Source organism: Vicugna pacos, chromosome 23 (genome assembly GCF_048564905.1).
Source record: "Vicugna pacos chromosome 23, VicPac4, whole genome shotgun sequence".
In the NCBI taxonomy this organism is placed as follows: Eukaryota; Metazoa; Chordata; class Mammalia; order Artiodactyla; family Camelidae; genus Vicugna; species Vicugna pacos.
This window is the reverse complement of record NC_133009.1, coordinates 37,838,513-37,865,436: the sequence shown is the minus strand read 5'-3', so window position 1 is coordinate 37,865,436 and position 26,924 is coordinate 37,838,513. Positions and strand designations below refer to the sequence as shown.

General features: G+C 61.9%; 1 protein-coding gene and 1 long non-coding RNA gene across 2 annotated transcripts; one reads left to right on the top strand and one right to left on the bottom strand.

The window, feature by feature from the left end:
* The first annotated feature begins 562 nt into the window (after positions 1 to 562).
* Positions 563 to 20,861, top strand: CSRP1 (cysteine and glycine rich protein 1). The gene is made up of 6 exons (XM_072948829.1): positions 563 to 790; positions 10,749 to 10,861; positions 15,576 to 15,744; positions 16,568 to 16,697; positions 19,228 to 19,321; positions 19,814 to 20,861. Exons 2-6 carry the CDS (start codon positions 10,750 to 10,752, stop codon positions 19,888 to 19,890), a joined length of 582 nt encoding a protein of 193 aa, XP_072804930.1. The 5' UTR covers positions 563 to 790; position 10,749; the 3' UTR covers positions 19,891 to 20,861.
* Positions 8,841 to 10,884, bottom strand: LOC140688820 (uncharacterized). The gene is made up of 2 exons (XR_012063668.1): positions 9,531 to 10,884; positions 8,841 to 9,264 (listed from the first exon to the last, which is right to left on the bottom strand). It is a non-coding gene; the product is annotated as an uncharacterized lncRNA (long non-coding RNA).
* Positions 20,862 to 26,924: the final 6,063 nt, after the last annotated feature.

The following is a 26,924-nucleotide window of genomic DNA, read 5'->3' as shown; positions in this document are numbered from 1 at the left end:
CTGGAGCTTGTGTCCATCACACTGATGCTTGCAGGCCGACCGGCTTCTCAGAGCTGCTGTTTTCGTGGAGTGGGGTGTCCTCCTGTGAACAGCAGGGAAGCTCTGGGAAGGCTGAGGACCAGGGCTGTTGGAGGGGCAGCTGTACTCATCCAGAGCCACTGCTGAAGGTTTACGACTCCTATCCCGTCTCTCCTGCCCGCCCACCCCGAACACCCCTGTGGTTACACCCGCTTCCCAGATGCAGAACCTGAGGCCTAGGGGCGGGGAGTCTGGGCCAGGGGACCAGCTAGTACGCGGAAGGGGCGGGATCAGAGCTCAGGGCTGTCTTCCCCTGGCGCCCAAATGTGTCCCTGACACTCTGCCACCAGGATGCGAAACGTGAGACTCCCCCTTCTCTTGTGTCACAAGTTTATCAGCAGTCTTTAGCTCTCAGATCACCTCTGTCTCCACCCTCGCATCCGGCTGCCAGGGAACCCCCGCAAGTTCCGGGCACGTGTGAGACGCTGCTTCCGCAGCGGTGGGGCGCACGGGGGTCCCCGCGGCGCCGCCCGGGGTCTGGGGGCGGCGCCGCGGCCTCGGCGCCGGTGCGGTGACATCAGCCCCGGGTGGTGACACTGGCGCTGCCGTGGTGCAGTGTGCAAAGCCCACTGGTTGGCGTGGCCGGGACACGCCCTCCCGGAGCGGAACAAAACGGGCGCGCAGCGCGCGGGCCGGACACGCCCGGCTCGGCTTGCAGAGCGCTGCCCGCCCGCCGCCCGCCCGCCGCCCGCCGCGCGCCGCCCGCCGCCAGGTGAGTGCGTCCGGGGCCCTCCGCGCGCGTGGAGCCCCCGCCTGGCCGCCCCGCCGCGCCGGGTGGCTGCGGGGACGGTCGCAAGGAAGTGCGACCGAGGCCGGCGCGGGCCGAGGAGGGGGGCGAAGTGGCCGCGGCTCTCTGTCCAGGAGGCGCAGGGCCTCTCCCCGCCCCCGGGTCCCCGGACACAAAGGGCCCCCATGTGCCCCTGACCCGGGACGGCCCGGCTCCCCCCTCGCCTCCCCATCGCCTGCAGTTCCCCCGGCGGAACAATCGGCGATTCTGCGCGCACTGACGCTCATTGTACCGCGAGGGGTGAGGGCATCCGTGCCACCCCCCTCCTGCCCCGGGAGAACGTGCCCGCGGGTAGGGCGGGGAACATCTGGCCTCGCCCGGCCTGGGGCGGCCGTGCCCGGGGCGCAGGTGCGAGTTTCACTCTTCCTAAACGACGAGATGGAAGCCCCCCACCCCCCTGCGCTTTGGTGCTGCGTGGGGTGGTCACCCAGGCCTGAAGGAACGCAGTGTCTGGCGGCCTCAGCCCCTGAAGCCCGGGGGCGAGAAAGGGGCCGGAGTTAGCACACTTACAGCAAGCTGCGGTGCGTTGCCCGCCAGAAACCTAGAAGTGAGCGTTTCACCTACTCTCATTCCGCTCGGCGGGTTCTGCAAACTCCTGCCCTGTGTATTGATCTAATCCAGACCTGGGTCTAGGCAGGAGCGTAGGTGGGCTCAGCCCTTCCCTTGAGGCCTGGGCTCTGGCCATCACCCCTGCTCCTGGGGGTGAATGGAGGGGCAGGCGCCTCCCAGCTGAGGGGGCTCCACCTGGGGATCCCGGCACAGCAGCTGCTCCGGGAAGTCCACCCGGCTCAGTGGGAGACTGTTGGACGGCAGACTGACCTGGTCTCCACAGCTGGAGTTGCCACTGAGTGCTTGGCTGGTCTGGGACAAGTGACTTGACCTCTTGTGCTCAGTCCCACTGAGGGGTGGTGCTGGGAATGCACTGCGCAGACCTGGGACCCAGTGGGGCTCAGCCTCCCCCCAGCCTCCCCAGAAGCTAAGGAGGCTGGAGGTGTGGCTGCCCGTCTTATCTTGGAGGGCAGGCTGGGGATTTCTCCCCAGTAGGATTTGGGGAAGGCTGCTGAGCAGCCCCTGCTGTCACTCACCTTCGGCCCCTCATGTTCAAGGTGGACACCAGTGGGGGTGGGGGGAAGGCCATCTCTTGCAGGAGGGACTGTCCTTGAGGCTGAATCCAGCCTCGTACTGCTCATGGTCTCCCAGAGAATGACCATATGCCTCAGGTGGAAATCTGGGGCAGGTCAGGGGACAGGCAGACAAGGAAGTTTAGCCCACAGAGGGTGTGCTGGGGGCCAGGGAGGGGGAGGGGCAGCACTGCCCAGTGTGGAGGGTCGAGGCGGACACAGCGGAGAGGCTGAAAGCGGGCCCGCCACCCCTGCTACGGGGCTGCTAATAAAACAAGACAGCAGTGCGCCAGCCTCAGCCTCGGGTCTGCCGAGCGCCTGCCTTCCGGCCCAGGTGTTTTCACTTCTCATGGCAAACATTCGTGAGCTGGCAGGTCCTCCCAGCCTGGGAGTGTAGTGTTGGCACCTGGTTGGTGATCGGTAAATATTTGGTGCACGAATCGGGTAGGACTGAGCTGCCCTCCTGGACACTCACGAACCCTGCAAATGGTTACCGGCCAGGTGTCCTCTGTGAGTGGGACTGAGGACCAGGTGAGGGAAAGGAGGCGACGTTTCTGTTCACTGTGGGTCGGCTGTGGGAAAGCCAGGCCATCATGAGAGGCTGCTGAAGTTTACACGTCTGTGAGGTGGCTGATGGTGACAGGCTGGCTTGGTGAGGACGAAGTCTTGCGTAAACATTTCGAGGCTCTGGTGAGAATAAAGGTCACCATTTGCTGCTCCTCAGGTGTGTCGGCAAATACGGAGAGAGGCCCGAAACAGGAGGGTGAGTGTTGGGTTGGCCTTTTCCTGAGAGGATGGTAGGCAGATGCCAGGCACGGGGCCTGGCCTGCATCCTTGGCATGTGTCACCCGGGCATCTGCGCGGTAGGGACGGCTGCTCCCCATCTTACAGATGAGACACTGAGGCTCAGAGGCGGTTAGTAACTTGCTCAGAGTTGCAGCCGCCATTCAGACCCAGGCAGACGCCTTCCCGAACCCGAGCCCCGTCCCCACGTCAGGGTTTCTCGCTCCTCTGCCACATTTCCTATTTCTGGGCCAGCTCGCCAAGGACGTGTCTGCCACTGGCGAAACACGCGCGCGCTACAAAAGACTTTACAGTGGCTTCTAAACGACTGAAGGAAGATGTGGCTCTGCCGGTGTGCACGTGGATGGAGTCAGGCTAGAACTCCTGACCTCTGGGTCGTAACCCTGCGGCCTGGCCTGGGAGGAGGGGAGCGGGTCCCAGGAGGTCTGCTTTCACCAGGTCTGATGTGTGTTTGAATTTTGGTGCCAGGTTTGCAGGAAGGAAAGGAAGCCTGGAAAAGAGCCTGCTCAAAGAAAACACACACAGACACACACACACACACACACACACACACACAGCGGGGCTGGAGGTGGGGGGGGGCTGGGTACCGGCCTCTGCCTGCGGTTCCCAGTCGTCAGGAATTCCTGTGGCCGTGACTACGCAGCACCCCAGGAATTTGTCTGACGTCAGCACTGAGCAATTCCCATGTATGGTAAGGAGCGTAAATACCGAGGCGGCTGGGGTGTCCAGTGCTCTCCGGGCCGGAGGGCAGCGTCTGACCCCTCCACAGCGGCGAGGCCAGCCCCGGCCGGCCGGGCAGCAGACCCCACCCCCGCTGTGCCCGCCCCGCCTCCCCGGGCGGGGGCTCCTGGAGATGTCAGCGGCAGACAACTTGTTTTTCTAAGGTCTAAGCACTCCTGTGTTTTGTTTTTGCCTTTTAACAGTTAATCATGAAAACTCACTCAGAGCTGTTCAGCAGGGGATAACCAACCGTTACCCTCTCAGCTGGCTTCGTTTCAGACCAAGGCGAAGAAACTTGATCTGGTGGTTAGTCTCTGAGACCTTAGTGCATCACATAGGATTTCCTGTAATAGTTCTTTTAAAATTTTTCTTATTAATTTTTATTTTTTATTGAAGTGCAGTTGATTTACAATGTTAGTTTCAGGTGGACAGCAAAGTGATTCAGTTATGCATATGCGTACATACATATATATATTTTTCAGATTCTTTTCCATTAGATCTCATGTAATAGCTTTGAAATCCTGGAAATAAATCCTAGACCCCAAATTCTACTTCTGTGACCTTCGGGTTTCTGAAGTCCAAGGGCGGAGTGCTGTGCTGTAAAAGGCACTGGGGGGCAAGCACGCAGGATGGCCCGCGCCAGCTCACCATCCACAGGCCTCGGCCTGGGCGGGGAAAGACAGAACTTACCGGGGAGGGCAAGCTCAGTGGTCGAGCACGTGCTTGGCATGTGCGAGGTCCTGGTTCAATCCCCAGCACCTCCATTAAAAGTTTTAAAAAAAGAAAAGAAAACGTACAGAGCGGGAGAGAGAGCGATCCCGAATGACAGTCAGGTCTGGGGTGTGGGGTCCAGAGGGGTCGTGGCGCAGTGGTGCTTCACAGAGAGGCTGCGTCACGTGCAGGGCTTGTACCCCTGCGTCGGCCCCTCGTCCCCCCGCCAGGGAGTTACTCTCAGAGGAGGACTGTTTCCTGGGCTCTCCGGTGTCACCTCCAGCCCTGAGCAGCAGGGCTCCCCCTCGCTTTCTCCTTGGCTGCCCTCCTGATGTGGGGGTGGAGGAGGAGGCTGAGCTGCCAGTCGGAAAGGATGACAGCTCCCCTGGGTACCTGGCCAGATGCCACACGGCCAGGTAATGCTACGTAGACAAACACCTGGCAGGTCTCTAGCAGCCCCAGTGGGTGAGGACCTGAGCTTTCTGCCCCCGGGGAACAAGGGGTTGCGGAATGGGAGACATGGGGCTTTTCCACTGGAGAAATAAAGGCACGGAGTGGTTTGTCAGGTCAAACCACTGATAAGAAGGGAGGGAACTGTCCCTTAGACGCTGGTAGGCAGCAGTTGAGGTCTGAACATCCCAGAGATGGTTTCTTAAACTTGAGACATGACCACACCGGACCTGACACCTCAGCCTGACTTCCAGGCCATGCAGAGTGAACGTGGGAGTCTTGGTCTGCGTCTGCCCCGTACTCTGCTGCGTGGGAGCCCGGTCTTGGGTCTCTGCTCTCAAGACAGAGGGTCTGGAAGGAGCTGTTCATGCAACAACCGGACAGGAAGGAGGGACAGCAGACCGAGCTAGCCACTGGCCGGGAAAGACCGTCCTGGGCTTCTAGGTCCGGCCGGCCCTGGCAGTCCTGACATCTCAGGTGAATAGCTGGCCAGACGTTTCCAGCCATTCAGCCTGGCCTCTGTCGAGATGATCAACAGCACGAAGTAGGACAAACCTGGACTCTGCAGGGGACCCACCACAAACCCCTAGGCGGCTGGTGTGACCACAGGAGCCTGGTCACCCAGAGCAAAACACAAATGGGTGTGACATCAAGACAAGGCTCCGCCTGGGGGACTAAACCCCAAAGGAGGGAGGGCCCCGGTCCCCCTCCTTCTCTGGGCCCACGGAGAAGGCAGGGAGTCCCAGCCCCTCTTTGGCTGGCTACGTCCCAAGCCCTGCTCCTCCCGGGCGTGGCCTGGCTGGGCAGGAGAGGGGCCGTCTGGCCCCACATCTGGCAGGAGAGGGTCGGCCTAGCGACGCCAGGCCTGGCAGTCAGGAGTGAGCACCTCGGGGGTGCCAGGCCCTGGGCCGACCTTCACACCTTCTCATCTGATCCTCAGGACAGCAGCTTAGGGCGGCAGGGGATGGTCCGATTTGGAGACAAGCAGACCGTGGCCCAGGGAGGGAAGCAACTTCCCCAGGTCGGTCGGGTCAGCCGGGAGAGATGCGTCTGGATCCTATTTTCCTGACCTCTGAGCTCTGACCTAGGGAAGTCTTTCCTCCTGTCTCCTGCAGGGCCTGAGAAGGAGCCCGGCACCCCGCCCCCCACCCCAGCTCTGCAGGAGGCCTGAGAAGCAGGCTTCCTTTTAAGGCAGTCTGGCCTGCCAACCAGACCCTGGCTGTTGAGAAGAGATGCTGGACAGAAAGGAGGGGTGGCGTGAGAGCAGCCCCCGCCCCCACCGCAGGAAGGAGGTGGCCAGGGCTCCCCCGGCTGAGACCCCCCCAGGCAGGTCCCCTGCAGGGGTCTTCACATGGGCAGGGGAGAGAGGAGCCCCGGGCTGCCTGGGAACCTCCTGGCAGTGGACATGGTCACTTTCCCCCAAAGTACCGAGCCCTCGTCCCCTCTCTGGGCTCCGAAAGGGAGACTCCCACCACGGGGCCTGGCTCAGGAGTGGCCCACGCAGAGGTGTCCTGGGCAGATTTTGCCTGCCCACTCCCTGGGCCCTGCTGGATGTCAGCCCCAGACACGGACACGGAGCCACAGGAAACAAAGGCAGCCTGTTGTCACTGTGGGTCCCCCCCCAGGCAGAAGGGCTTCTGTGTCTGGGAACAAAGCACTGCCCACCACGTGGTCGGGGGACCCTCCTCCTGGAGGGGTGTCCTGAGGGCTGGAGGACGTCCTCTGTGGGCTGGGGGAGGGGGAGGAGAGCGAGGTGAGGGAGGAGCGCTACCCTCCTGAGGCCTCCCAAGTGCAGCCCCCCAACACGATGGCAGCTGGGGTGGCCCAGCCACGCTGGACCCAGTTCGGCCTCCTCCAGTCCCGTGATTGCAAGCGAGTGGCCCGGCCTCCCCAGGCCTGTTCCCTCGTCCGTGTGGTGGACGTGTCCCCTACCTCCAGGGGCTGAGGAACAGTGGGCTGGTGTTTGTAGACTGTCCAGCACACATTAGGCCCACAGACTCAAGGGTGGGCTGTCTTCCTGGTGCCATGGGGCCAGGGTTCTGGGGGTCACGTCTGGCTGCCTTGTCAGAGGCAGAGCCGGTGGCATGTCCCCCAGTACTCCCCTCACATGTTGGGGCTGTTCCCGAAACGCCCCTGCAGGGGACCGGAATTCCGGGGTGTCGGGCTCAGAGCATGCCCCCTCCCCCCATGCAAGTCGCTCCGTGGAGCAGTGGCTGCGCGCGTGGACCTGGGCCCTGCAGCGAGGACGAGGGGAGGTGGTCAGCGGTCAGGCAGACCAGCACGCCCTGCTTTTCTTGCCGGACTGTCCCTCCTGCTGTGGGGTTTTGCAGCCCTGAGCTCTTGCTCAGCAGGGCAGAGGGGCTGGAGGAATGGTGGGCATCAGACGCTGGGGTTGGGGGCTGGCCCCGGGGGTCTGGGAGCTCAGGCCCCTGGGTTGTTTTCTGAGGGAGAGAAATCCTGTCTGCAGGGGGTGTCAGGGCGTGCAGAAGGCTGGGCCTGTGGACAGGCCAGGACCCCGGAGGGGAAGGCTGGGCCTATGCAGTCAATGGCCCGTCCAGCCTCCCCCTCCCCAGGCACGGGCTTCAGCTGAGGGCGTCCCACATGCCAGGCCGCACTGGGGCCGGCTGTCCTCTCCCACGAGGGTCTGCGCAGGCCCCACAGAGCGATTAACTCACCAACCCCAATGACGTGCGAGGTGCTGGAGCAGGAGACGGAGCTGGGGGAGGAGGGGAGGCTCCGAGGCTGGGGCTGTTCCCAGGCAGCGGGGAGTCACTGGCAGGTGGGCGGGGGCGGGGCTGTATTTGTGCGGGGAGTTCAGGAGCCAGGTGGCCAGACTTGCCCTCTGGGGGATGCGTTCAGTTGTAAAGTAACTGGTTTAAACAGCCAGGGCCTTTCGCTAGTTTAACGAGAATGTGGAGACGGCCAGCCTAGGTCTGGCTTAATTCCGGGGCTCCGTGATGTCACCGGGGCTCCCTTTCCTCTGTCTCTGAGCTCTGCCCTCCCCACTGTCGGCTTCACCCTGGGCCGGAAGGGCCCCCGATCTGGAAACCACAGCCCGGAAGCCCGTTGCCCCCTCCTCACTCGGGCCAGGGGAGCTTGCTTCCAGGACCTTGTCTCCAAAGATCGGGATTTTTTTTCTCAGAGCCCCCAGAACTCCCTTCTGTCTCATTGGCCTGAAAATGTAGGTGGTCAACTTGGCTGGTCAGCTTAGGTCCAGGCCACATGCCCTGGCTGAAAACTGGGGCGGTTACCAAGGAGAAGGGGATTGGAGCATGGTGTCCCCTTCAAGGGGGTGGTAGTGGGCCGGCGAGGGAAGATGAGCAGATCTGGTGGGTGGGAAAGGGGCCGGGAGAGGAGCGACCATCAGGCTCCCCACAGTGTGGAGTGAGCGGTAAAGGGGAGCGCAGAGCAGGTGCCCATGAGCGGGGTGGGGGGAAGAGCTCCCCATTCTAGGGTTGGGGATAAGACTCCTTAGTGATGGAGAGAGTGGTTGTGGTTCCAGCAGCAAAACGGAGAAGTCAGGAAAAAGAACAAGTCAGAGAGAAAAGGTCATGGGCTCAGGTCACTCCTGAAATCGAGGTGCTCATGGGACATCCAGGTGAGATACTCACCTGAGCCTGGGCTTGGAGGAGACGTCAAGGTCAGGGGCGCGTGGACGTCCCCGGCAGGGGGTGACTGTAGGTGCAGCGGAACCGCAGGAAAAGGGAGTGGGAGGGACCAGAGGGAACCCCAGCTTTCAGGGCGTGGGAGGACAGAGCAGAGGCAATGAGTGTGACTGTCTCCTTTGCTCTGACAGAGCCTTGCCAGAGATTCCCATAGTCTCGGTGACAGTCCAGCCCCAGAGTCCACGGCAGCCAGTGCCACCAACACCACTTCCGCACGGGCAGCCCTGCTGCCGGCCCGCACGCAGCCGCTGAGCCCTGCTGCTGGCCCCTGACCCTGCCAGGATGGAGGGCACGCTGGTCCCGGGATTAGGGCATCCTGTTCCTCCGACGCCTGAACAAACCCCTGTGTGCCAGGGGCGCACAGGGCGCCGGGACCTGGTAGTGAACCTGGACTGGACCCTCTTCTTGAGCTGTGAGCTGTGTCCACTGTCGGGAGGAGTAACTTCCCTCCACCCTTCTAGGTTCTTCTGGCTGGAAAAGAATTAGATAGACATGAGCCAGATGAACAGGAGAAAATCAAAGTTTAATAACGTGTCTTTGGGAGAGACCCAGAAAAACCAAGAATTCCCCAAAGTGACTGGAACTCTCACTTTAAATACCGTTTTCAGCTCAAGACAAAAAGAGGATGTCGGTGGTAGTGGTCTGGGGCCTCAGTGGGGAGGAAGGCAATTAGCATGGAGACGGAAAAGCAGGCGTGTGGTGGAGCCGTGTCTGCTAGGCCTTCAGGGACAGTGGGGTGGGTGGGCTCTGACCCCCGGCACTGCCGAGTGCCCCACCACAGCCAGCCTGTATTCTTTGCCAGTATCTCTGGTGATAACTCTACTTCGGCGACAGGCCCTCTGTCTACGTTTTTTAGGCGGTTGTAGGGAAGGTCACAGTTTCTTCCTGAGTCTTTGGCCTCTATTGGTTCCAGCTTGAAAACATTTGCCTAAGAGACATTTTGGGGTGGCGGGTGTTTCTCCTTACACCGCCGTCAGATGGGAGGCTCCCCAGCAGTGAAGCCCATGCCCCTCTGCCCTTGACCTTGGTGTCTCACTGCCGGCACAACCCTGTACCAGGAGGGTGGGCTCTGGAGGCCCCATCCCCGTTTTCAGCGTTTTCATGACACAAGTCCTGGGGAGCTGCCTCCCTCTGGAGGCCATAGCCCCTCAGGCCCGCCCTCCGGTTCCCAGCCCCTGTGTCCCCCATACTCACCGCATCACCATGCTGTACCCACAGCTGCCTGTGGTCCGGTGAAATCCCTTCCCCTGTGTGCGTCCATCCAAAGAGCCGGAAGGCTGTGGTCCTGCAGCCGTGCCCCTGTTCATGGTGATTGAGGTGGGTCTTCCCCAACCTCCGAGCTCTCTGGGCATTTATATCTGTGCCGGCAGGCTTGGATTTCTGCTCTAATAATCATCCCAGATCCCTGAACACTCACTCTACTCTGTGCTGTGCCTCTGACATGCTGTGTCTCATTGAGTCCCCAGAAGTAATCTAGGAAGTAGCTTTAGTTTTTATCCTCGTTTTGCGGAGGCAGAAGTCAAGGTTCTGAAAGTCCAACCACCTTGCCACACAACCAGTGAGCGGCCGCATCAGGAGGGGACCACGCCTCTCTGGCATCAGGACCCCAGCTCAGAACCAACACCCAGAGTATCTCAGCGCCGTCCCAGGCTGCCTCCTTCGGACGCACCTGGGGTGCTTGTTAGAAGTCGTACCTCATCCTCAGAAGTCATGATTCATCAGGTCCGGGGCGGCGCTAGAAAGTCTGATTTTGCACAAGCCCCAACCCCACATTCTAATGGACTCTAAAGCTTGAGAACTGTGTCCCGCGAGCCTGCCTCCTGCTGAAAAAAAAGTGTACTTGTGGTGAACTATGTCTTACATACAAAAGAGCATATAGGACCTACCATACAGCACAGGGAGCTATGTTCAATTTCCCTAATAACATATAATGGAAAAGAATCTGAAAAGAAAACATATCTACGTATGTATGCATGTGTACGTGTGTAACTGGACCGCTCTGCTGTCCGCCTGCCTTCGAGGTGACAAACCCCAGAGTAGTCTGAGCTCATCACCCCCGCCTTTCTCTAAACGCTCCCGCTCGTGTGCTCATCCCTCGACAGTATGAACTTTGCCTGCTTGTGGACCTGACATAAGTAAGCTGTTTTGTGAATTCTAGCTTATCTGCTTCTTTGGCTCCAAATTAATCTCTGAGATTCACCCATGTTGACGCCCGGAGCGGACGGTTCCCGGTTGCTGCTCCTCGCGCCTTCTTTGTGGAGCCTGTGTCTTACGTTTGTTTGGCTTCTTCGGAGCGCCTGGCAGGGGACTGGCAGCCGCGCTCAGGGCCCCGCGCAGGAGGAGGTGCCCTGTGGGCAACCCGTGCTTCCCTCCCCCTGCAAAATTAATTCCCCTTTCTGGGTCCAATTTCAGAATGCCGAACTGGGGAGGAGGCAAGAAGTGTGGGGTGTGCCAGAAGACCGTGTACTTCGCGGAAGAGGTTCAGTGCGAAGGCAGCAGCTTCCACAAATCCTGCTTCCTGTGCAGTGAGTACGCCCCAGGCCCTGCTGTTGCCGTGGGGACCGGCCGCCGGCCGTCAACGCCAGGGCTGGCCCCGCCCCCAGGTGGCCCGGGGATGTGAACAGCCTGACTCTTGGCTGCAGGGCAGCTGGGGAGGGAGGCACTTAAGGGCCTCTTTGTTCCCTCAGAAGCTGTTTTCTGGGGGCCGAGCTGGGGGCGGTGGCAGACGCTCTGGGGCTGGGAGCCAAGGCGAAGATTTGGCCAGAGAACTTTCCAGTCCCCCAGTCGTCTTTCTCTCCCTGCCATGACCCCATCATTTAAGAGGGAGACGCTTACCTTCAGCCCACAGTTGCACCTGCCTCTGGACCCGACGGTCCCTTGTTGAAAGGCAGCAGACGCCCCAGATGAGGAGAACAAAGCAGTGGTTAGCAGGGGAGGGGGTGGGGCGTGAAGGGGCACCAGCCACTGCGTGTGAAATAGGGAGGCTGCAAGGATGGCTTGTGAGCACGGGGAACGCCGCCAGCTTTAGAACGACTGCAGGCGGGCACAGCCTTCACCAGTGTGAGCCGCCGCGCTGGACGCCTGAACCTGACGCGGTGCTGCACAGTAAAGGAGGCAGCCGCCTCGGGGAGGCTGCGAAGCTGCGTCTGGGAGGAGCTGGGCCCTCCCTCCCCGACCCCTGCGGCCAGCGGCCCACTTCCCTCCCTTCCCGTCCCACCCTGACATTAGCTCCTGTAGGTCACGGCCTGGACCAGCAGGGAGCCGTGAGCGGGGAGCCACACGCCATCGGGTGGACCGGGGATGCCGAGGCCTCGGTGCTCCGCTGACCGGCGCCTGGGCCGGGCCCTGTGCTCAGAGCTCCCAGGAACTGGTGGCTCCGGGACCCCCAGATTCCTGCATGATGGGGCTTCCTGTAAACAGAGCCCGGGCTGGCTTAGAGGAAGAGGTAGCTTGCGTTTTCCTCATGTCCAGGCGGCGTGGCAGGCGGCCAGACGTGTTATTTCAGAACCAGTTGGTCAGGGTTTGAATGTGCATTGCTGTTACCTGTGTGGTGATGGGCCAGTTATTTGGTTTCTCTCTGGTTGAGTTTTCCCAACATTACCAGGGAGATAATGACACCTGCCTCGTGGAGGATGGGGCCGGGGGTTGTGAGAATAACCTGAAAGGGGCGCAGAAAACAAACACAGCCCTTAGAGCAGTTGTGAGTGTTCAGTAAATGATGGCCACTCCCCAGACACACACACACACACACACACACAAAACGCTGAGGGTCCGCAGGCAAGATGGTGTAACTCCAGGACACCTCCAGGGGCTGACATCCCAGCCTGCCAGGAAACGGGCCGTCCACCCTGCTTCACACGAGCAGAGTGGGGACAGGGGGGCTGCGTTTTTTCCAGGACATCTGGGCTCCAGAGCAGAGTCCAGATGGGCCAAGGGCCACCGCTCCCTGAATGTCCAGCTGGTCTACCTGCTGCTGGGTGGACCAGCCAGAAGCTTCCACCCACCACACAGCCCGCCGGCTGCCCCAGAGACAGACCGGGGGCTGCATCCATCCCTCTGTCCGCCATGTGGGTGGTGGAAGAACTTTGCTGGAGCCCTTGGCTTCCGGCCCGTGGAGGAGGAGGCAGCCGGCAGTGTCGTGGTCAGCAGTTCGCTCCGCTCAGGAATTTTCAAGCCGTTTATGTTTTCAGAGGGAGTCAGAGGGCTTGGCACTGGCTGGGGAGAGGGCCCAGACTGCTGGCCTCAGGGACCCCTCCCTGCTCTCAGAGGTTGCGTTGACTGTGGACTGAAAAGGGCCAGCTGTGCTGAGAGGCCCGCCGCCCTGCTTGGCGTGGCATGGCGGCTGGTCTGGCGGTGGAGGGAAGCCAGGAATGCAGGGGGTGGGGGGCGCAGGAAGGAACGGGCAGGCCTGCGTGGGGTGGGGTCGTGGAGGATCAGCAACAGTTGTTGCTGTGGAGATCAGGCTGTGGAGGTGCGGGAGGTGCGGGAGGGCAGCCTCCTGCCTCTCTGGGGCCTCCTGGTTCCTGGGCCCCAGAGCTCAAGGGTGTTGGCCTAATCTGAGCCGCTCCACCACCTGCTGATTCTCGGGTCCTAGGACAGCACCAGGGTGCAGATTCGTTTAATGAATGGACGGAGGGGGCTTCTCTTTCTCGGTGAGGTGGGAAGAAGTATCCAGCTAGAATTCGAGAATTCAGAATCACCCTCAGAATCAAAGGACTTTGCCTGCTAAGGTGGAGAAAGGCCAGCAGGGCTTTGGGCCTGGGCAGTATTGGGGCCTTAGCCCCTTGGCCCCTTGCTGGCCAGGCCCGGGTGATTCCCCAAGAGAAATTCCTCTGACCACCCCAGTCCTTGGCTCTGAGTCCCCGCGTCTGGGGCCCGGGCTAGATCGGGAGCAGCCCCTGCCCTGTTGGCCCGCAGTGTCCACTCCAGTGGTCCGAGCAGGGCAGCCAGTCCCCATCCACAGGCAGGATGCGGGCAGGGTCAGCTCCGCGGGGGACCTGCCCAAGGCTGCTGCCTCTCTGAGCTGTGAGAACCCTGTCCTGGGAAAGGTCAGCCGGTGAGAAAGCCCCCCCAGGGTGGTGGGACTCTCTGCTGGAGCACCGGGGACCCTCACAGAACCCCCCCGGGTGCCCCTGACACCAGTGTCCTCTCGCCTGCAGGCCAAGGTGCTCGGTGCATTTTCACCCTCCTGGCCCCACACTTGGTCCACCCAGAAGGACTCCCAGGCTGGTGGAAAAGGACCAGGCCTGGAAGTCACGCTGGGCCCTGGCCAGGCCCTGCTTCTGGCCGGTTCTGCGAGCTTGAACTTTTCTGTGGGCTTGGGATTCCGAGGCCCTGACCTCTCACCTGGGGCTGCCTCTTCCCTGCGGCCTCTGGAGCGCATTTTCCCAGCAAATGTACACTCTAACCTGTAACTGAGTTTTGTGGTTGGTTGGTTGGTTGGTTGGTTTTTGCTTAACATGACTTGATAGAAACTTATTTAGGCCTTCATCAAAATCCCCCTTAATCCTTGGTGGAGCCCACAGGTGCCCAGGCTACGTGGCTGGCCAGGGGTGGAGGGCCTTGGCTAGGGCAAGGTGTGGAGGTGGGGCCTCTGGGAGAGCAGGTGGAGCAGAAACCAGCAAGGAGGTCTCGGCCCTTGAAGTCAGGGCCTAAGTGGCACGCCGGGGAGCCATCCGAAGTGTCACTGTAGACCCTGGGGTCTCCTCTGGCCTAAGCTCCTGGGCCTCCTGCTTGGGGAGTCAGCCCAAGGAGACCTCAGTCCCCCAGCCACTCCTCACTTTCCGCCCTCCTTCTGGTCTTGGAATTTCCAGTTCAACTTGGGTCAACTTGGGGAAGCAATTCCAGGCCCACCCCTGCCTTCCTGCCCTAGAAGGGAATGTTGGAGCCCTTGGCCCGCTGTTCCTGTCCCTCCATCCTGGAGCAAAGCCCTGGGGAGGCGGCGAGAATGTCCATATTTGGGCCACCGAGTGCTGGAGTGAGGTGGGGACCTCAGGGGCAGGGCCAGAGGGTCCTTATTTAGTCCGAAGTCTCCAACCTGGGCCCTGAGGGCAGAGAGCTGCCCTTTAAAGGCCAGGGGACAGCACGCTTCACAGAGCTCAGCTGGGCGCCTCCTTGCAGGGAGGAGAGGCCGGCTCCTACAGGGACTCCCCCAGGACTCTGTCTTCAGAAGGGCGTGTTTGAGGATGTGCTCTAGGAGGGGGGCACTGAACCCCAGTCTCTAAGGATTGTTAGCACTGGAGGACAAGACCGGAAGAAACGGGGGAAGCTGAGTCTCTAGAGAGAATTAATAAGACGATCTTGAGTCCTGACCCCCAACGCTCCGTTGTGTTCCCACGGCTCTAATTTTGTGTGATACTGATAGGAGCTGACATTTACTGTGGCCTACTGTGTGCAGGTGCTGTGCTAAGTACTTCCCACGCAAGCTCTCGTTTAGTTCTCACAACCACTTCTGGGGTCGCCCCTGCTGTCTGCGTCACCCAGAGGACGCAGAGGCTAGGAAGGCACAGTCCAGGTCGCCCGCGGGAAGGGGTGGAGTCGGGTGGGCTCTGGGCCCAGGCCCCATGGGAGAGCGCAGGAGGACACACTTGGCCCACGGCCTTCCTAGTTTACCCCGTTTCTGCCTCTTAGCCCTGGAGTCAGGACACTCCTCCCAGCGTCCCACCTCGGCTCCCCCTGTGGCAACGTGATTTCTGAGATTAGAAACTTGGCCTCGCACGGCTGTGGGAGGTGGCCTCTACCTCGTCCCAAAGGCCACCATGCTGTGCGCTTAGTGAATGCTGGCCTTCCCACCGGGTGCCTCGCTGCTCCTGCACCCCTGTCCTTGAGCGCGCACGGCTGGCCCTCTGGGCTGCTTGCTGGGGCCGGGAACACCCTGCCCGTCTTCCTTCCTCCCTTCCTTCCGTCTCCTCTTCTGTCAGACACGTGGTCTCTTTGTCAAGGGCAGAGTGAAGGCCCTCAGCTGGCTCCCCGTGGCTTGGGGTCAGGTTGGCTCTGATCAACGCAGGGAGTGCTGCGGGTGGGAGGACCAAGGAGGGCCCAGGCGGCTCCTGGGAGAGGGGCTCAGCCAGCCCCCTTAGACCCCTCCTCTCTCCTCCTGCGCCCTGGCCCCCTGACCTCCACTTCCAGGCTCCTGAAAGACCAGGATGCTGTGTATGCAAAGCCCCAGAGAGCTTCTGCTGCAGCGGGCAGGGGGCTTGCAGGGCCCACCGGCTCAGTCCTCCCCTCCTCCCCCTACAGTGGTCTGCAAGAAGAATCTGGACAGCACCACCGTGGCCGTGCATGGCGAGGAGATCTACTGCAAGTCCTGCTACGGCAAGAAGTATGGCCCCAAGGGCTACGGCTACGGGCAGGGCGCTGGCACGCTGAGCATGGACCGGGGGGAGTCGCTGGGCATCAAGCAGGAGGAGTGAGTCCAATGCCTTGCCCCCCCACCCCCATCCCCCACCCCCCGCCCAGTGTGGAAGGTCGGAGCACGGAGCACCTACTGTGTGTCGGGCCAGCTGGAGCAGCAGGGGTCAGGGGCCAGGACTAGAACAGGCTGGCTCTTCCCTGAACGCAGCTGCAGCCTCTCTTTTCATGGGCGTCAGAGCTGGGAGGGACCCCAAGAATTACAGGGTCCTGCCTCTTCTCTCCACAGATGAGGAAACCCAGCCAGTCTCAGTGACTTGCTGGGTGCCACAGCCAGTGAGTGTGCCAGCCGGACCCCACTCACCCCCGCTCCGGGGAAGTCAGTCTAGTCCCTGGAAGCACACAGGGCGTCACTAGGTCCACAGCACCCACTGACCACTGGCCTGCTGTGAATGGGGGTGCTGGTGGTCGGCCTGGCCAGCTCCTCAGCCCGGGGGGATGGATGGAAGTGATGGAGGGGTCCCCACATTTCAGCCAAGGTCCTGGCCCCCGTGGACGGGTTTGCCAGCTGACTTCTCCCGGAAACACTGGCACAGTAGACAGGCTGCAGGAGGCGGGCAGAGGAGGGTGGTTCTTGGCAAACAGAGGGTTGCACGGCTCCAGCGTTCTAACCTGGGGTCTGAGGGACGTGTGGGGTCAGTGTAGGCAGTGACTGACCCTTGGTGTGTCCGGCTGTGAAGTGGAGATGACCCCGGAGGCCCAGCAGCCCATCCTGATCACGGCCTGGCGAGTCGGAGGCGGGGTCGTGCCCATACCCGCTCGCCGCCCCCTCCCCGCATCGTGCTGTGATGTCATCTCACTGCACGTCCTCCCCCACACAGGGCCCCTGGACACAGGCCCACCACCAACCCCAACGCGTCCAAGTTTGCCCAGAAGATCGGCGGCTCCGAGCGCTGCCCTCGGTGCAGCCAGGCCGTGTACGCGGCAGAGAAGGTGATTGGAGCCGGGAAGGTAAGGCGGCTGCTGGGCAGGCGGGCTCCGGAGCTGGGCAAGTGCGACCCTGGCTCTGCTCGGGGAGCCCGAGCCCTGGACTTGAGCCCCTCCCTTCTGTTTGAAAGCCACCGTGAAGGAGGCCCCCCAGGCCCCCTGGGTTGCTTGTCGCTCTGTCTCGGAGGCTCTGAAGCGAGCTCAGCAGCGCCCCCACCGAGGGAGCCGGGTGTTAACCGCCTGCGGCGGTCCCTGGGGGCTGCTGAGATGGCGTCTCCGGCTGGGGAGGGCAGGTCTGAGGATGCCCCTGAGGAGAGCGTGCAGTTTTGTGGGATCATATCTCTCCCGGCAAGACAGTTCATGGCTTTCGTCAGATTTTCAAAAGGGTTTGCGACCAGAAAATGTTAGGAACCACCTGAGAATCCACATATCTCCTGTTTTATAGGGTGTGGACTCGGAAATCCACCCACGTGCTCCCAGGGCAGAGCCTCTCAGGGTCCCGGGCCTATCGGAGCCTCTGGGAGGCCTTTGCTAGCTTTTTCTCACTGGCGTGCCTGCCCTCCCCCTGTGGGGTTCCGACGTGGCCCCCAGCCCCCAGAGCGCAGCGGGAATCACCCCCCAGCAAGGCTGCAGGGAGGAGGCCCGAGAGCCCCGGCTCGGGGCTTGCCGTCTCAGACTAGCGGCCAGAGAGTCACAGGACGGGCATCTTCAGGGCGTGTGGCCAGAACGGGGTGCTGGGTCTCCGTGTGAGGCCCAGGGTGTGGAGGGGCTTGGCGGGCGTCACAGGCTTGGCTTCCAGGACTGCAAACTTGAGGAAGGGCCAGGAGGGGCAGGGGGATCGGACAGGAAACGCACACGTAGGGCAAGTCCAGCCCAGGTGGGTCTCTGTCCAACACTCAGTCACGCTGGAGATCGGGGCGTCACCCCGTTTTACAGATAAAGAAGCCGAGACCCACAGGCGTTAAAGACTGCCAGATTTTTCAGCAGGAACAGCCAGGCTCGAGGCGAGGCCCGGCTCGCCTGACTCCCAAGACCCCGCCCACCCTGCCGTGAACCCTGCTCGTGCCCGTTCACCTCTCGGAGCCCATGTCCACGGCTGTCTGGCGGGCAGGGATCCCCAATCCTAGCAGGACAAGTGAGCCCCTAGGCAACCTGGTTTGAAACCCAGTTTTGCCTGCCGTTTGCTGGTTGTGTGGCCGCGGGCCGATCGCTCACCTACCCGAGCCTCCGTCCTGCACCTAGAGTGGAGCTGGCGTGGGCCCCGCTGGGCGAGGTCGCTCCGGGCTGCGGTGGACACGGGCCAGCTACCCTGGTGGTTGTTTTTATGACTTTTGGGGCTTGTGTGGTTGGAGTGAAGACCCTTGCCGTTGACTAAGGGATACGAAAACAGGAGACATTATTATATTGTTATTAAGTTGGTGTTTTCCGCTGTGTCTCGTTATGAGGACAGGAAGTCACCAAGAAGTACCTACGAGTCGGTATTTCTGTTACCTGGACAGGGCCTGAGTTGAAGGAAGGGTCGTGCTGTCTCTCAGGGGTAAGAGGGAGGGAGAGGCGCCACCTCTGCGGGGTCAAGGAAGGAGCAAGAGCAGCTGGAGTGTGTCAGGTGCTACCCCCCCGGGCAAGAGGCTGGCGTGTCTGGAGGCAGGGCGGCGGTGGTCAGGCCTCCGCCTGCCCGGGACAGGGGAGCAGCAGAGGCTGGTGCCTGCTGGGGTGCTCGGGGCCCGGGCGGGTGCCGGGGGTCCGGCCTATCTCAGCGCTTGGGTCTCGCGGTCCCTCGAGCCCCGGGCAGGCGCCAACAGGCGTGGGTCTGGCTGCCAGGAAACATGCAGGGAGGTAGTTTCCCGTCTCAGTCTCCAGCCCCAGCGGCCAGCCCAGCGAGGGAGTCTCTTTGCCCTTAAAAGGCCTTGTTGTGTCCTGTCTGCTGCTGTCAGCCTCTCCCTCTCCTGGTCTGGCAGAGCTGTCTGCTCGCCGGCCGCTCAGCCGGCTGGGGGAGCTGGCCCTCGTCACGTGCAGACCCGGCGGCTTCTCCTGGTCTTTGCGGGACCACGAGGGGCTTCTGTGGCTTCAGCGCATCTCGTGGGCCCTTTCTCCTTCCGCCGTGGTGCTGGGTGCCGCCGACAGGGCCTCCTCTGTGCCAGGCCCCTGCCAGGCACATCCCACTACTCTCTGGCTCTCACACTGGGCTGCGATGGAGGCAGCGGTCTCCCAGGGAGGAAGTGTGGAGCGGGGCACAGGGAGTGGCGGTGCCAGGATGGGTCTGAGGGCCGCGCCCACACCGGCAGCCCCGGGCAGGATGGTCGAGGTGAGGCTGGACTGGCCCCGACTGGGTTGACAGCTGCCTTGGCGGTGGTCCCTGCACCTGCCCTTGGTAGCACAGCTGCTGGCTTTCCCGCCCAGCACTTCCTCCAGGGTGGTACCAGCTGCGAGGTGGCGCTGGGCTGCTCCTCCGCTGTGCGGCCCCTGGGCCCTGTCCTCCCAGCAGCCCCCGCTGGGCAGACTTCGGGGGATGGGGCTGGGGGCGGCAGCACTAACGGTCTCCTTCCCTGCCCAGTCCTGGCACAAGTCCTGCTTCCGGTGCGCCAAGTGCGGCAAAGGCCTGGAGTCCACCACCCTGGCCGACAAGGACGGCGACATCTACTGCAAAGGTGGGTGGTTCCCCCACCGGGAGGCCCGAGGGGTGGGGCCGGGCAGCTGTGCCCTGGCTAAGGTAAACCAGTTCCTGGCCCTGGGGGTCCGTCCCGGAGCACCCAGTGGGACTGTCCAGTGAGACGCTTTCACGTTACAGATGAGGAGGCAGCCTGAGGGAGAGGGGACTTGGCCAGGGTCACAGGCAGGTCGGGGCGGGGAGGGGCCGGGACAGGGCTCCCAGCTCCCAGTCCAGAGCTCTGACGGGGGGCTTGATCCTCCTAGGATTCCAGAAGCAGGGAAGGGCTACGCTGCGGAGCCAGCAACCCCGTCCCTGTCGGGAGTGCCGGGGGTGCTGCTGCTGGACTTGCTGCTCCAGAGGCCTGGCCAGGCGCTGTGTGTGGGCGGGGGTAGCTACAGTGGGGGGGCCCGGAGGTGTGCCTGGGGCGTGTTCTCACCCCCATTCTCTGTGGGCTGCTGGGGGCATGCTCACCCCTCTCCTCCTTCTGCAGGATGCTATGCCAAAAACTTCGGGCCCAAGGGCTTTGGCTTCGGGCAGGGGGCCGGGGCCCTGGTCCACTCCGAGTGAGCCCGCCCGCTGCGCTGCCCCGGCCTGCGCTTCTCACCACAGCCCCCTTCCCGGCAGCCCCGCCACCTCCAGGATTCTTCCTCCCTTCAGTGCTGCACATGTCACCAAGGACTTGAACTTCGGCGTCTGGCTCCCTTTGGTTTGGGGTCTGCTGGAGGCCCCGCCCTGCAAGGAGCTCCCCCTGGACCAGCAGGTGGCCTCAGGGCTTTGGTCTCTGGGCACCCCTGCCCCGCCCCGCAGACCCCTGTCCTGTCTTTTAGTCCGAGTATCCATCATCAGTGGAGCAGACACCGTGGGAGGGGAGCAAGACCGGGGAGGGCTGTGCCCATGGTGGGGAGACGGGGACGTCTTGGTTCCCTCAGAGCAGGCCTAGGGAGTCCCAGCTCGGGAGTCACTGGGGGACACGCAGACGGACACTAACTGCAGGGACCACCTGCCCCGCTTGGCCTCTTGCCTTTGAGACTGGGGAACCCATATCCCCACTCTCGGGCAGGGGAACAACCCGGGTCTGAGAGCCCGAGGTAAGGATGTGGTCCTGCCTCCCCGGGCATCGCACTCCCTGTTTGATGGAGGCCCTAATGATATACATGCCGCCCATTCAGGAGCCTAGATCTGAGGGCGTGTAACCCCTGGGTTCTGAGGCTGTGGGGCAGCGCTCAGTCCTTGACACGCTGGCTTGACGCTCAGATGTGGGGGGAGACACATGCAGCCTGTCTTCACCTGGACACCCCTTCCCCCTGCCTGCCCAGGGCCCTGCCTGCCACCCACCCTCCTCTAGGTCCCCTCTGGCCACACCGCCCCATCCCTACCCCACCCCCAGGTCAGGAGCAGCTAGAGACAGGGAGGGGCCAGGCTCCACTGTCCCCAGGGCTGGGATCACACTGTGTGGGGCTGCTGCTTGGACTGGGGGTTCTAGAGGGCAGACGACGCAAGCTGATTCCTCACTGAGTCAATAAAGCCATTAGAACAGAGCCCTGGTGCCCCGTTCTGCTCTGTGGGGGCACCGCGACCCTCCTGGAGCTGGGAGGGGACTGGCTGGAGCAAGCACGTTAGCAGGAGGTCTGCTGGAAAGCAAGTGGAGGCCTCCTCTGGTCACAGTTCTGGCTGGACTGCTGCCCGGAGAGACCCAGCCAACCCAGATCTGCTGCCCGGCCCCCCGGGGCCCCACTCCCAGGCCGCAGGTGGGAACCACGTGGGCTTGGAGTGAGGGGCTCTGCAAGTCCCCAGAACTGTGCTCGGAGCTTTGCCCAGCTTGGAGAGTCCCAGGGTCAGAGGGAAGAGGAACTTCCACGTCAAACCCAGGAGGCTCACTTCTGCCCAGGAGCCCTGGAGTGGAGTGGACGGGAAACTATTTCTCACAGTCTGCAGGCTGGGGCCCAAGGTCAAGGTGCCGGCAGGTGGCGTCTGGTTGGGCCTGCCGCCTGGCTCACAGATGCCCTCTTCTCGCTGTGTCCTCATGCGGGGGGAGCACGTCCAGGGGCACCAGCCCATCCGTGAGGGCTCCACCCTCAAGGCCTAACCACCTCCCAGGGGCCCCACCTCCTGACACCATCACACTGGGGGTTAGGTTTCAACACATGAATTTGAGGGGGACACAAGGATTCAGCAGCATTCTGTCCCCCAAAATTGATGTCCTTTGCACATGCAGGATTCATTCACTCCATCCCAACAGCCCCAGAGTCTGAACTCTCCTTCCAGCATTGACTTTAAAGTCTCCTGAGGTGTCACCTGGGTTGGACGTGGAGAGACCCGTCTGATGCTCCTCAGCCATGACTGAAAAAATGTGTTCTGTCCTTCCAAAATACAAACGTGGGACATTCCTGTCTGAGAGGGGGAAGCAGCAGAGAAGAAAGGAGCGACCGTCCCGAGCAAGCCCAAGGCCGAACGGGGCAAATTCCATTAGACAGGAGAGCGGGAGCAGAGTCCTCTGCTTTCCGGGTGCACCGCGGTGGCCTCGTCACCCCACGGCCCAGCTGCCGGTTCCCCAGCTGCGTCCCACCTCGGTGACGGCCCCTGGACACCCCTCATCTGAGCCCTGGGTGGAGCAGCCCTCACGCGGCCTGTGGTGCTGTGATGGGGGGCAGCCCTCCTCTCCGAGTCCCCCTCGGGGCCCTCCCTCCCTCCACCGTCTGGCGGAACAGCCTGGGGCGTCCTCGAGGGGCTGAGCTGTACGAGTCTTATCGCCTTATCGCTTGCCGCAGCCGAACGCCTTCCTGCGTGTGGGCAGGCGGAGAACTTCCCACGTCTCCAAGTTCTGCTTCTGTCTGCAGCAGGAGGAGCCAAGCTGCTCCTTCCACGCTGTGCTCAGAGGGGCCCTCAGCCAAACGCCACGGCTCCCGAGGCCTGCCTTCCACGAACACCGGAGCCGGGACGTGCTTGAGCCCCGCCCTCTGCCCCTTGTAACAAGGGTCCCTGGTCCGTTTCCAACAATGTGCTGCTCATTTCTGTCATCAGAGTGGCCGTTGTCGTGTTTCTAGAACGTTCTGCTCAGAACGACTCTCCTTGCTCCCCGGGACAACCCAGGCGTCCTCCCTGACGCTCTCTTCCTTCCGACCTCCCACCAGAACCTCCTGTAAAGGTCTGTCCACAGCAACAGAGGCTTGTTTCTAGCAGACGTTTCAGCGCTCCAGCCTCTCCCACCGCCCGGTTCCAAAGCCACTTCCACATTTCAGGTGTTTGTCAGAGCGGTGCCCACTTCCCGGCACCAGTTTCTGTCTTGATCAGTTCCGGCTGCTGTGACAGAACTGTAAGTTGAGCGGCTTATAGACAACAGAGCTCTGTAGTCACAGCCCCGGAGGCAGGAAGTCCAAGATCAAGGTGCTGGCAGGTTCAGGGTCTGGGGAGCCTGCCTCCTGGTTCGTACGTGGCCGTCTTTCCGCTGGGTCCCCAGACGTGTACCTCACAAGGGGTGAGGGAGCTCTCTGGCTTCTTTTATGGGGCCACTGGTCCCATTCACATAGGCTCTTCCCTAAAGGCCCTATCCCCTCCAAAAGGCCCGGCTTCCATACACTGTCACCTTGGGGGCTGGCATTTCAATGGATGAATTCTGGGGAGACACAAACATTTAGCCCCTGGCAGGCCGCCTCAGCGGCCAGACTCACCTGAGGGCTCGCAATGGGCCAGACTCACCTGAGGGCTCGCAATGTCCTTCACCTGAGGGCCGCCTGTCCCATGTTTGGGGCTGGGCTTCTTTACAGAGTGGCAGTAAGCAGATGCTTTAACAATAGCAAGTCTGCATAACATCCACACGGCCAGACCGACAGTGACGTTGGTGGACCCCCCCGTGACTCTGGGAATGGGCCCTAAACACGTAAGCTCGTAAGGTTGGTGTAAGACCAGTGGGCACTGTAGGGCAGTGGGTGAGTGCAAGGTGACGTCTGGGGCTGTGAGTTCCCGGCGGGGACAAGGGCTCCATCCTCTTGATAACTTCTCTACATCCAGCCCAGGGTGTGGCCACCAGACGTTCTCCCAGAAGGGTCTGTGCATCAAGGGGCTGGCTGGAGGGATGGATGGACGGTTCCATAAACAGTCAGATTCTTGGTTCGCTGACTGCTCTGGGAGGGCGCACAGGAGTGGCCTGGATGTGGTGTCTGGTCCCCAAAGCTGGGGACAGGCTGCCCTCTGCTGGTAGCTTGCGGGCCTCTGGCGCCCCAGCACAAGGCCATTGCCCAGTCTCCTTGACTGGCCGTCAAGCTCGAGGGCCGCCCGTCCTGCAGAGCAGACGCAGTGCTGAGGGGGCCGGACACACCTCCTGGGAGTGGAACAGTGAAACTGCTCAAAGGCGGTGGGCCAGCTGGGAAGCACCCTAAGGGCAGGGCAGGGCAGGGCAGGGTGCAGCGGCAGCAGGTGGGGGGAGGCTGGCCTCCAGTGAGTGACACCGAGTCCCCCTAAAACTGAGTCCCCTACCGAGTTCACGATTAACCTCCCATCCAAAACGTTATTCACTTTCTCGCCCTGCAAGCGGGGACTGAAACTAAGCAGGACTCTGCAGGACCTTCCTGGGTCCCAAAGCCCCTCCGGGTCCCCTGTTTCTCTTTTGCAGAAAAATCTTTCCTCCCCTAGGAGTTCCCAAGAGCAGACTCAAGCAATTAATGGCTAGGACAAGATCACAGGGCTCTGAGCTCCTCCTGAGGGGTGCAGATTACAATCTGATGCATACATCTGAGTCGTTCTGCAGAATCTAAGACCCCCGCCCGCTGGAGGATGGCGGCTACATGCTGACCCCCAGCACGTAGGCCCCAGACTGGTTGGAACCAAAAGGTTGATGATTTGGATCCCTGAAGTATCGCTGGGTAACCTCCCCACCAACCAACCAGAAGATCCGGAGCAGATCGGTCATCCCAGCCCCCTCCCTTACACCGCCTTTAAAACCCTTGCCCGAGAGCCATCACCCTTCGAACGAGAGTGAGTTCTCCTCACTTGGCACCTGCAAATAATCCCTTACTTTGCTGCAAACACTGGCTGTCCGAGTTTGGCTTTCTGTGCCGTACGCGCACAAGCCCTGGGTAACGTGGGGGCCCCGGAGGAGGTGGTGCCTGGGGGTGCCGCAGGGAGGCACTGTACCGTGTGTGTGGCAAACTCGGGTCAGTGAAGAGGAGGGTGCCCCTCCCCCTTCCCCCCCCCGGGGTCCCCGGCACACTACCTCCTGTGCGCAGGCTCTCAGCTCTGACCCCAGGTGACAGCTTCTCTTTGCAGGATTTGCATGCTGGTAGTGATGCAAGAAAAACTGGGCACAAGACAATGGCCGCATCCCAGATTCCGGGTGAGTCTCTGGGAATCACCCCATCCGGTGAGGGCCCCTGGCTTCACACAGGGAAGAAGCCAAGGGTGAGCGACAGTTGAGTGAGGGCAGATTTATTCAGAGAGATGCACCCTCCACAGGTGGAGTGCGGGCGTCTCAGAGGCCGGAGAGGGCGAGCACAGGTGCGGAGGCAGCGTCTGTGGGCTCGGTAACCTCATGTGCTAACAAGCGGGAGGATTGTTCCAGCTGCTCTGGGGAAGGGGCGGGGATTCCCAGGACTGGGCCGCTTTCACGGCCAGCCCTGACCGAAATGGCGTCTGCGGGGGGTCATTTAGCAGCTGACGCGCACGACAAGGAGCCAGCCATGAGGCTCGAGCTCTCCTGGGGTCAGCTGGCCCTCCTTCCTGGGCCAGGTCGGGTTCTAGCCAGTTTCTGTCCTGGCCTAAAGGGCTGTGTGGCTCCTTTAATGGTTGTGCCCTGCCCCCTCCTTCCCGTCTCAGTAGGGCCCTGCAGTCTGCCAAGCCCAAGGACCCAGAGGAAGAGGGGACGAGGGTCTTTGCGCCCGTTCCGGGATTTCTTCCCGTGTTGTCTGTGATCGCTGAGTGAGGCATCCGGGGACCCTCAGGAGACACATTTTCGGGCGATGCTGGGTTCCGGGAGGGGCCTGCCGTGGGCTCTTGGGGTTTGATTCTGAAGGGCAGCATCCCCTCCACCGAAGGGAGGCAGGCCCAGCCCAGGGACTTCCCTCCTCCACCCACCCACCCCCAATCAGGGCACCCTGAATAAGGGCACAGATCTCCTCCGGCTGGGGCAGAGACTGAGCGGGGCCACGTGCCCAGACCTGGGTTGGGCGAGGTGGTGGTGCGTGGCCTGGCCAACACCGGTCAGGGATCAGCTACTGGGTGATTCCCACCCTGCCCCCCGCCCCCCGCAGTGCCTCTGACCCCACTCCCACCATGAGAACCACAGTGGGAGGCTTTAAATCAGATTTCCCCACCCCACCCCGGAGAGTCTGACTCATCTTCCTGGGAGGGCCTGGGAATCTGCATTTGAAAAGGCCCTCAGGTGATTCTGATGCACAGGGTCAGCGAGGCTGGAGGATCCAGGATCGTCCAGCCCCTGGGCCAGCGCCCACCTCCACCCTGCCTGCCAGCCGTGAGCTCTGTGCCCCACTCGGCAGCTGGGGCCACCTCTGAGCAGTTCTGATGACCAGAGAGGGGTTCCTGGAACTTCTGTTTCTGTCCCCTGGAGCCACCCCGCTCAGGTCGCCCCGGCTGACAGTCCTTCAGGGACGCGGGCCCCAGTCTGCCCTCTCGGGGACAAACCTCCTGCCTTCCAGTGGTCCCTGACCAGGGCATGAGGGGGCCCAGCGAGGCCATTTCATCGTCAGGAAGGGGCTGGCCGGGGCAGAGAAGCAGCCCCCGGGAGGAAGGCCCCTCCCTGGGCGCCCAGCGCCCGCCCCTGCTCCCTCCCGGTTTCGGACACTTGGGGGCTTTTGTTCATTGTCTTGCGCATGTGCTCAACGACGCAGCCTCGGTGAAGACCCTAAATGCACCAACTCATTCAGTCCTCACCGGGGCCCTACGAGGCCGGTGCTGTCATTACAGCCACTTACAAATGGTCAAGCTGGAGCCACGAACCAAAGAATGGCTTAGAAACTGCTCAAGGTCGGACGGCAGAGCAGGACAGAGACAGGCATCGGGTCCGGGCCCTGCTCCCTGCGCCGCCTCCCTGACTCTTCTTGAGAAGAAATTGCCGTGGGCCAGGAGGTGCGAGGTGTGGGGCTGGGCGGTAACAGCAGCTCGCCCTCCCTGAGCACATCCTGCGCCCGGGCACCCGCCTGGGTGTGTCTGAGCTGGCCCCTCCGCCAGCACTGGGAAGTGGCTGTGTTACCCCTTTGTCACAGAAGAGGAAACCAAGATGCAGTGAATCTTTAAGTGACTTATTCACTGGCCAGTGGTGTAGCCAAGGATGGACCCAGCTGTGTGACTTTGGGCCCGCCTCCTCCCCTCCGGGTGTCAACCCGGTGGCGTGCGAAATAAAGACGTTGGCCTAAATTACTTCCAGCGTGGTGCTTCCCAGGCTTGAGAGTCACCTGGGGATCGTGTGAAGATGCAGATTCTAGTTCTGGGTTTGGGTGGGGCCTGAGACTCGGCCCCTCCCTGGGGCTCCCAGGGGCGGTGGCGCTGCTGCCACTGACCTGGGGACCACACTGGTACAGCCAGGCTCAGGGGAGCTGCAGGGCTCTGATGTCCTGCCTTTATGGGCTTAGGAAGACTCGCCCCAAAGGCCA